The following is a 10,721-nucleotide window of genomic DNA, read 5'->3' on the forward strand; positions in this document are numbered from 1 at the left end:
GGGAAAAAGGATTCAGAATTGGCTTTTGTTTAACAATTGTATATACACATACATACACACACACTTTCCTAGCAGTTATTATATATACATTGGATGCCTCCTAATCTGATTAGAACCAAAATTTGGTTAAACAAAAAGTTGATTAAAATTGGGAGGCTTATAAAAATGGTTCTTACAGACCTTAAAATTTTAATTACAACTTAACACATATACATGCATATTCACTGGCTTTTGTTGCAGGGCTGAGGCTTTGTCTTTATAAGTGTGGGTCTGCTAAGTGAAGTTCCACTTTTTTTTTCATCAGTCACACCTGTAATGCAATTTTGACACTAAACATCCCAAATTAGTATATTAGTTTTGTCTGTTCTCACAGCAACAAATACTACAAAAAAGAAAAAAAAAGGGAAAGGCAAAGAGCAGTGAGGAAAGATAGAGGAATGGATTTGAGTTACAGACTTTCTCTCATACATATTCTTTTATTCAGTCTCAAAGTCAGGCTAATCCCAGTAATATGAACTTTTAAGTTTTTCTTTCAAAAACCAAAGAGAGCAAATCTCTTTAAAGGTAAAATAGGTAAAATTTCATTTCTAATTTTTTTAGGTAAATTTACTTATAGAGATCACTACTTAATAAATACAAGATTTTTTTTCTTCTTGAGATGGAGTCTCGCTCCTGTTGCCTAGGCTGGAGTGCGATGTCATGATCTTGGCTCACCTCAACCTCCGCCTCCTGGGTTCCCGCGATTCTCCTGCCTCAGCCTCCCAAGTAGCTAGGATTACAGGCATGCGCCACCTCACCTGGCTAATCTTGTATTTTTAGTAGAGACGGGGTTTCTCCTTGTTGGTCAGGCTGGTCTTGAACTCACAACCTCAGGTGATCCGCCTGCCTCAGCCTCCTACAGTGGTGGGATTATAGGAGTGAGCCAACACGCCAGGCCTAAATATAAGATTTTTAAAATTCAAAGCATTTTTTTCCTGAAAGTCTTACACAATACATTATACTTGCACATAAAATTTGGGCTTAACCTCTTATAGAACATAGAAAGCCTATGTTTTCATAAAATAGTTTGCACTTTATGGAAATTAGTTGCTTCTAACATAAACAAAAATGTATTTAAGTATTTGAATGAAGAAAGTCAGAGATGTTGACATTGTATTATAGAAATAAATAATACTAACTGCTTACTTTATCCTACCAGGATATCAGTACTGTTTACCAGATCTTTGCAGATGAGGTGCTTGGTTCAGGCCAGTTTGGCATCGTTTATGGAGGTAAGCAACTACAGCCATTTGCATATTGTACACATTAAAAACTGGAAAATGTGAAACATCTGCCAGCTGTTTTGTCATCTCATAGTTTTGTCCAGTGGCCTTTTTTTCAAAGGCTGACTTGTGTCTTTCAGCTAAATCCTTCTTACTGTAATTTGAGTATTCACTCCTTAATTTCATTGCAAACTTTAAAAAGTAACAGAATCAGAAAATTTTACAGTATTTTTTCTCTTCTTGTAGCTCACACAGATGTTTGTCGGAGGCAACGGGGAGATGGTTTGAAGTTTATGTTGGGCTGAGTGGGCTTATTCATTGAAGTATATTTCCTACTAGTATTCCAACACAAATGGCACCATTTGTCTACTGTTGGCATGATTGTTCTATCAAGTCTGAAAACCTGAACCTGAAATCCAACTCTGCGATTTAGGATATTGATGAAGTCATTTAACCTCACTGTGCATTAGCATCTTCAGCTGTTTAATGGAGCTAATAAAACCTGACCTGTGTAGCTCATAGGGCTTAAATATTAATTAAACTTAATGTATGTAAAGGTACTAAGATACAGAAGAAATGTTAAACCCTTGTTACCCCTTGTTAAGATTTGGTACAGTAGTTTCTTAGTTGGCTGTTCTGCCTCCATTCTTACCTTTTCATACAACTCTTGGAGTGAGTATTTCAGAAAATTCACATCTGATATTAGTATTACCTCACATAGAACCCTTAAGTGGTTCACAGTCATCTACAGATTCATAGCCAGTTTCCTTAGCAGAGGATTTCAAGGCTGCTGTGTATCTCCCTGCTTCTCTAGCCTCAGTTCTAATTGCAACTTCCTCTTTGCTTTCTATCTTTCAGTCCTATTTACATGCTTCCATACCCTTTGCCTCTCTGCTCCTTCTCCACCCCTTTGTCTGTCTAGTGAACATTTTTTCGTACTTCAGGGGTCAACTAAAGGGTTTCCTCTGTGGAAATTTCTTGTCACCATGCCTCTCTCTCCATCAAATAAAAACATTGTTCCCCTTTAGTACTCCTGCTACCTAACATACATACTTCTATCACAATATCTGTTACCCTTTGGGTTTATATTATTGTCTTCCCACTGAACTTGATTGGAGGGTTGGCTGTGAGATGTCTGGATTTTCTTTGTATTCCTAGCACCTAGTGTTGTGACATAAAACAGTTGCCCAGAAAATGTGTTGACTCTGCATGCATATACAGTATCTATGGTTTGCAACTTCAGATTTGTCAGGTTTAAGAGTAGTTACATCTCTGGAGGACTTCCCGTCATCAAAGGAACAAAGAACTGTCTGAGGTACCTTTGGCTTCTTACTAAAATTGCACACATTTGTTCAGTCTTCTCAAGTAGACTTACGATTGTGCCATTGAGACAAATGAGTTAATCTAAAATAAATAGCTATGTAGAGAAGAGCAAGTCACGTACACATTCGAAGAACAAATACCAAAAATATACCTGTCATTTTCACTGCTTAATCTGTAGCATCTAAAGGCATACCTCGTATATAATAGGTATAACTAGTTAATATGAATTAATAAATGAGGGAATGACTGTTTATTATAATAGTCTTCTATCTTTTTTAAATATCTAGATTCTAGAACATAGAGACAAATACAAATTTTTTATATCTAGATTCTAGAATATAGAGACACCCAGAGTTTGTGGGTACATGGTTAAATCACTCTGTGCTGACTTCACTGAATCTAGAATAAAATTGATTCATTCATACAGTATTTCCATCTTGACAGTGTCTCTGAAGGACTAGGTCAGGGTAATTAACTATCATTTATTTAACAAGGTAGATTACTTTTCAGCAACAAGTTCATTCAAATTTTTTCCTGTTTAGATAATGCAGCTGACTTTATTAGGGGCAAATGTTATGTATGGAGGGGAAAACAATTTTTTCCTAAATTAAAGGTGAGTGAAGGAGTGTGGAGAAAGAACAAAAATAAGCCAAAAAGAAAATTCAAGAGTAAATACATATAAATTTCAATCTGTGGACAACTCCCTAATAAAGCTGTCGGTTTGCTTCATTCTTTCCTATTCTTTTTTTCTTAATAGGAAAACATAGAAAAACTGGGAGGGATGTGGCTATTAAAGTAATTGATAAGATGAGATTCCCCACAAAACAAGAAAGTCAACTCCGTAATGAAGTGGCTATTTTACAGGTAAAAAATAAAATAAAGTAAAAAAGTGGTTTATTAAAGAGGCTGGTAAGAATCTGATTTAACTGCTTCTCTTGTTTTTTTAAGAAGGCAAAATTAGATTATGGTAATATAGGCATTATAGGGACTGCCAATATCTTGCTTTATGGTAGTAGTTTTAGAACACATTTTTGTGAGTAAAATCTTTTTTAAAAAAGTAAAATTTCATTCTTAATTCATTCCAGGAGCTCAAAATACTTAGGATACTTCGCCACATGTTGTTAGGAGGTTACTGTTATACCCATTCAGTTTTCACGGGTGACATGCTTGATTGTCATAGCAATTACTGTGCAAATAAAGATTGCTTTAAAATTATGTACCTTTTAACAGCATTTATTTCATTAATTTAAAACTCTATTTACTTTTGTAATGGCTTAGTCGATTGGGGCATATTTTAAAGATATATTGGCAATGATTTCAATTCCATAAATTCCTATGTGTTTTTCATCTAGCATTTTTACCCCTTGGGGGGTCATCTAGAAGAATAAAATTTAGCTTGATCCTTGGATCATTTTCCGAATATCATATAAATAATTTATAATACACAAATGTCTTAGTTATATAGCTTTTGCATATTATTAAAGAAATCATGGTCGTATAATAGTTCATGCTGGCCAGGTGAGGTGGCGCACGCCTGTAATCCCAGCACTTTGGGAAGCCAAGGCTGGTGGATCACCTGAGGTCAGGAGTTCGAGACCAGCCTAACATGGGGAGACCCCCATCTCTACTAAATACAAAAACAGGCCGGGCACGGTGGTGCATGCCCATAAACCCAGCTATTCAGGAGGCTGAGGCAGGAGAATCGCTTGAACCTGGGAGGCGGAGATTGCAGTAAGCCGAGATTGTGCCATTGCACTCCAGCCTGGGCAACAGCAGCGAAACTCCATCTCAAAAAAAAAAAAAAAGCCGGGTGTGGTGGCACATGCCTGTAATCCGAGCTACTTGGGAGGCTGAGACAGGAGAATCACTCGTACCTGGGAGGCGAAGGTTGCAGTGAGCTGAGATCCCGCCGTTGCACTCCAGCCTGGGCAACAAGAGGGAAACTCTGTCTCAAAAAAAAAAAAAACAAACATGGTTAATGCTGTCAGAGCCCCATTTGCTTTGGGTGAAATTCAAGAAGACACAACCTCCTTCTGAACTTAAGTTTCCTTGAAGAAGGTAAGAAACTTAAGTGATTCATTTTACATTTATTATGTTACTTGTTGCTAGTAGTAACATTTGCCTCACTTTTTCAGAGGCATGATAATCAAAAAGCTGGTGGTCAGGTAGGTACCTGTGGTCACATCAAGGCTGTCTCCTCCTATAAAGCTAGCTTTAAATAGAATATTAATAGCATTCATACTCTGTTGAATATGAAGAGTATGAATATGTTGTCAGGTATTTTTTACGTATCTAATTTTGGAACCCTCATTGTCCAACTAGTATGTAAAACAATAAAAGTTAAGGATATATTCCTATGGAATGATTTCTTCTTGATCACAAACAGCTCTGAATAAGCACTGAAGTTTTTTTCCTCTGTTATCAGCTATGGATCATAACAACTAAATTTAGGAATAACTAGGTAATGTACAGTGTGAAAATCTTCATTATTTGTATCATTTTGGTTATTTTCATCAATATTGCCCAAACTGGGAATAGATTGGAGGATGTCTCTATGCTGTTTTCATACTAACTTTAATACAAGATTATCTTTGTTGTAGATTCTCTTCAAATTGTTTATGTAAGATATTTATACTTTTATATTTGGCTTTCCTTGTGTCAGCATTTATACTTAAGTACTTTTTCTCAACATCACCCAGCAGGAAGGCAGGTTCAGAGTTTGAATCTAAGTCTGTCTGCAAACCACCTGTACTTTCAACTTTACATCATTGGACTGACCCTGTGTGTGTGTGTGTGTGTGTGTAGTATAAAGGTGAAATTGAGCTAACTGTATATGAATATTCATATAGAATATTGATATTCTAGAATATTCTATATTCTATTAGTACAATCTGAATTGTACAGATAGGAAATACACTTCTTAAAAGGAAACTTGAAAAAATCATACCTCATTTACTGAAATTAGTTTCAAAAGATTTAGTTATGTGAGCATCACAGCTAATCTTTTTCACATTGGTTGGAAGTAACCTACTACATTGTTACATGCACTCACACCACCTTTTGGCTCTCCTCTTCCCCATCCAACTGTATCATCTTTCCTTTTCCATCTTTGCCCCATGTCATTCTTATCTGTAGTTCTTCATCACACAAACCTGAAAGGCTGTCTGTACTCCTGTAGTTCATCCTGGTGCTGATACTTTTACCTGCATCCCTAGAGGCATCCATAGCTTTTCTTTCCCATGCCCACATATTTAGAGAAAAGATGGGGTAAAGATTGAGCATATTATTATTAAGACTACAGCTTTGGCCTTTCCAGTGGCAAGGAGGAAAAATCACAGGATCATTGATTTAGAAGTGACCTTACAGTTTATCCAGGAGCATCCAACCTCTTTTGAGCTCTTGGTGACAGGCTTTGTAATTCTGTCTAATAGAAATGAGCACATCCCACTTTTAGATACCTGTGATTATTCTTTATGAAACGGAATCAAAATCACTTGAAAAAGATTCCACTACAGACAATATACACAACAAATTGAGTCTTTTTTCCCCCAAAAAATAGCCATGTTGACTTTCTTGCTATTTCTCAAATATGCCAGACATGCTTCTGTCTCAAGAGGCTTTGCATTAGCTGTTTCCTCTGCCTGGAATGCTTTCTCCCTCAAATATCTGCATGACATACTCCCTTGTCTCCTTCAGGATTTTGCCCAAATACCATTTCCTCAATGAAGCCTCCACATTCTATTCAGCATTAAACCCACCCTCCCACCTTACTCCCCTACCTTAACTCTTTTTCTTTTCTCCATGGCACTTATCACCTTCATACTAGGTAATTTACTATTTTATTTCCCATTGTCTGTCTAACCTTGCTACAGTTTATAAGCTCCATGAGAAGAGGGATCTTTGTTAATTTTTATTTAATAATGAATCCAGAATACCTACATAGTACTGGGTACATGGCAAAGTCTTAAATTTAATATTTAATGAATAAATGTTTTATGTGGGAAATTACAACACATTGTTAGATTGAAAAGAAAGTTTGGAATGACTCCCTTTAACTTTTTAAAGTAATGTGTACATTATATATGTCTATATACAGTTAATATACAGAAAAAGAGCCATGCCTACGTAAACTGTCAACCTGGCCACATCTAGGGAGGATGTTGCAAAGCAGGAAAAATATTGGGGAAGGGAGGTTCCTTTTGTTTTCTAGATTATATGGTAATGTAAAATGTTTCTTTTGCTATATTGCCTGAAGAGGGTAGTAGAGTAGTGGGAGAAAAGGTGTGGTGTTTTCGTAGGTACCTATGTAATTGGAAGATGTTATCAAAAACCTAGAGGGAAATTTCTGGTTTGAACATTGTGGTGTAAATTCAGCATTTTCCCATTCTCATCTTGGAAGTAACCTCAAAGCTGTAAGAAAAATGATTAACAGAAGTGAGCATACTTTAACAAAAATAGATGAGAATTCAGAACTATAAAATAATGTATATTTCCAATGACAGTGAAGTTCTGAAGCAGAGGTGCATGCCTCTTCAGGAAGAGAGAACACAGAACTGTTTTTGCTGATTCTTTCTGAGATCTACAGCCCTGATGTCCTCCAGAGGTCCCTTCTCCAAACAAAAACCCATTTGAGGGTCACGATCTCAGAAGATTTAACTCAAGGGAAAACACATTAAATGAAATGAAAGACCACTTTAACAGTGGAAGAGTGAAAATCATACTACACCAAATAACACCATAAACATTTATAAAGAAAAACTAAAAACAAGGAGAAACAGACAAACACATCAGTAGTCCATGAGAAATGGAGTAGACAGAAATAATTAAGAACGTACAAGGTCTAAACAAAGTAAGGTAGATCTAAGCAGATTATACTGAACTCTGTACCCTAAAAACAAAGAGTGCCTCATTAATTCAAAAAAGCAGTAGTATAAACAGTATCCTTTGATCTTAATGCATTAAAGCAAAAATAAATTACAAAATCAGAAAACAAGCTTCTTCATGAAAACTTTATTAATTTTTGAATCAAAGAGCGAAATCAAAATTTCAGAATATTTAGAAAACCATGAAAATACCATATATATATATATATATATATATATATATATCAGCACCTTTGTACTGTCTTTCAGAAAAAGCTTTATAACCTCAAATGTTAAGCAAGAAAGAATGAAAATAATTAAGAATCCAACTCAAGGAGTTGAAGAATGAACAATAAAATAAACCTAAAGAAAGCAGAAAGGATTAACAGATCAAAAATGAAAATTAATAAATACAGAAAAGAAATAAGCCAAAAGCTGGTTCGCTGTGCGGGGGAAGGGAGGAGGTATGTAAAAATAAAATGGCCAGCCTAAGAAAATACAATATGATCTTAGGGAGATAACCACAAATACGGCGGGGGGAAAGGAATCTTACGATACTTTGCTCATCTCTATCAGATAAATTTGGAAACAATGGGTAATTCTCAGTGAAAGTGTAACTCACTAAGACATACTCCAGAGGAAACAGAAAATTTAAACCAATAGAGGAAGTTGTTAAGGGAGAGAATAATGTTATAGCATACTTCTATTTTTGTGTGTCCACATGTTTTTAAAGGAGGGCGGGGGGAAAAAACAGAGACAGACAACTATGGAATAGCCAAACAGTCACATTTCTACCTCTGTTGATAAAAGTTATAATATTCTGAATCTTACACTGCTTACTGCCAGTGTCACACCCCACCACGATGGGGTATTTAAGTTTCATTTATCTACTATAAAATGTTGTCATTTTGTATTTTGCTACTTGGAAAATGATCTCATAAAATTGGTTTATAATGATTAGCAAACCTATTTTGCATTTGTTATTCTTTCACTTTCTAAACATTTTTGAAAACACCTACCGTGATGCAGATACTGAGCTAAAATAACTGAAACAATCTGTGCCTCAGGGAGTTCATTAAACAATGGAGTAAAATATACACATTATTACAATACAGTGGAATAAGTACTGCTGCATATATACAATACAGTGGAAACTACTGCGGTAGTCCCAAAGAGAGAAAATGTGGGCTAAAATTAAGGCTTCAAAAAACATCTTAGACATGGAACTCAGCCTTACGTAGACCAAAAACATGTTAGTCCCCCTAGCATAATCAGCTAGCCATATTAAGGAAAAAAGCTAAAGAAAAATGTACAGATGCTCCTCATTTTGCGACGGGGTCATATTTCCATAAACCCATCTTAAGTTTGAAAATAAGTAGATAAAAATACCTACTGAACACAGCTTAGCCCCGCATAGCCTACGTTAAGCACAATCACATTAGCCCACAGTTGGGCAAAATCATCTAACATAAAGCCTATTTTACACTAATGTGTTGAATATCTTATGTAATTTGTGAATACTAAAAAAAAAACGGAATTTTTTTCTGGTATTCAGAATATGGTTTATACTGAATGAATGCATACCACTTTTGTACCACTGTAAAGTTGAAAAATTGTAAGTTGAACCATTGTAAGTTGGGGACCGTCTGGTTATTTTTTTGCTTTTTTTTGGTTTGTTTGTTTTCGAGATGGAGTTTCGCTCTTGTTGCCCAGGCTGGAGTGCAATGGCGCGATCTCGGCTCACTGCAACCATCGCCTCCCAGGTGCAAGCAATTCTCCTGCCTCAGCCTCCTGAGTAGCTGGGATTACTGGCATGCGCCACCACACTCAGCTAATTTTGCATTTTTAGTAGAGACTAGGTTTCTCCATGTTGGTCAACCTGGTCTCGAACTCCTGACCTCAGGTGATCTGCCTGCCTTGGCCTCCCAAAGTATTGGGATTACAGGTGTGAGCCACCGCACCCGGCCTTTTTTTTTTTTTTTTTTTTTTTTGAGACAAAGTCTCACTCTGTCTCCCAGGCTGGAGTGCTATGGCGTGATCTCAGCTAACTGCAGCCTCCACCTCCCAGGTTCAAGTGATTCTCCTGCCTCAGCCTCCCGAGTAGCTGGGATTACAGGTGCCTGCCACCACACCTGGTTAAGTTTTGTATTTTCAGTAGAGATGGGTTTCACCATGTTTGCCAGGCTGGTCTCGAACACCTGACCTCAAACAATCCACCTGCCTCGGCTTCCCCAAGTGCTGGGATTACAGGTGTGAGCCACCACACTCAGCCTGTATTTTTATTAATAAGGAATAAAAATTGTTTAAGCACTTGGTTATTCAGTAGAACATATTTAAGATTAAATTGGAAGACTGAAACCAGGTTATTGAAGATCTCAAAATGTAGACAAAGGAATTTAGATTTATGTCCAGAAATAAAGAGCCATTGAAGGTGTTTGAGCAAGGCTGACTTCCTGAATTTTTGATGAAGGATTTTCTGCAGTACAACACAAGATAAATTGCTTTTTTATAAGCATAAACAGTATGGCATTCATCTTTATGTATCTCCAACCCTTGTCACCTAGTTATGATCAAGAAACGTGATAATGTAGGTAGAGATGTTGAGCCTAAAAAGAGGGAATTATCATTATAATATTATGAGAATCAAGACTTAAATAACTACCTTAGAAATAAAACTCTTAAGCAAATACCGTCACAAATACAGCCCCCAAAGGCCAAAGGTTTCTGTGTAATTGACTAAAAATTTATGGGCAGTTGGTGCCTATTCAGGGAAAGCATGAAATTAGAGCAGTGTCAGATTTTTCAAGTGAGAAGGAAGGAAAAGTAGTAGTAATGGACAAGAGTGATTATATAATCAAGTTAGGAGAAGATTCTATCCCCTCAGTGTGGCTACTCTCCAGTACACAACTTGGAGAATCAAAACCTAAGATCCTTTTCATTGATTGTAATTTTTATTTTGTTTGCTTTGTTTACTTCTCTAGGCTTTTTTCTTTCTGTGCCATTTATTTCAGACAATCATAGCACATCTAGATATTTACTTAGTAAAACTGTTTCTCTGCTTAAGTTGGTCACATAAACATCTTGCAACCTGTCTTCAGAATTTGCACCATCCTGGGATTGTAAATCTGGAATGTATGTTTGAAACCCCAGAACGAGTCTTTGTAGTAATGGAAAAGCTGCATGGAGATATGTTGGAAATGATTCTATCCAGTGAGAAAAGTCGGCTTCCAGAACGAATTACTAAATTCATGGTCACACAGGTATTTTAACTCCT

General features: G+C 36.4%; 1 protein-coding gene across 1 annotated transcript in view; it reads left to right on the forward strand.

Moving 5' to 3' along the window:
- Positions 1-10,721, forward strand: part of PRKD3 (protein kinase D3) — a 77,836-nt gene that overhangs the window by 57,253 nt on the left and 9,862 nt on the right. The window contains exons 13-14 of the mRNA XM_011967631.1: positions 3,343-3,449; positions 10,546-10,707. Coding sequence (XP_011823021.1) covers positions 3,343-3,449; positions 10,546-10,707 — 269 coding nt within the window. The remainder of the gene's footprint in view (positions 1-3,342; positions 3,450-10,545; positions 10,708-10,721) is intronic.

This window comes from Mandrillus leucophaeus, unplaced genomic scaffold (genome assembly GCF_000951045.1).
Source record: "Mandrillus leucophaeus isolate KB7577 unplaced genomic scaffold, Mleu.le_1.0 Scaffold805, whole genome shotgun sequence".
Taxonomy (NCBI): Eukaryota; Metazoa; Chordata; class Mammalia; order Primates; family Cercopithecidae; genus Mandrillus; species Mandrillus leucophaeus.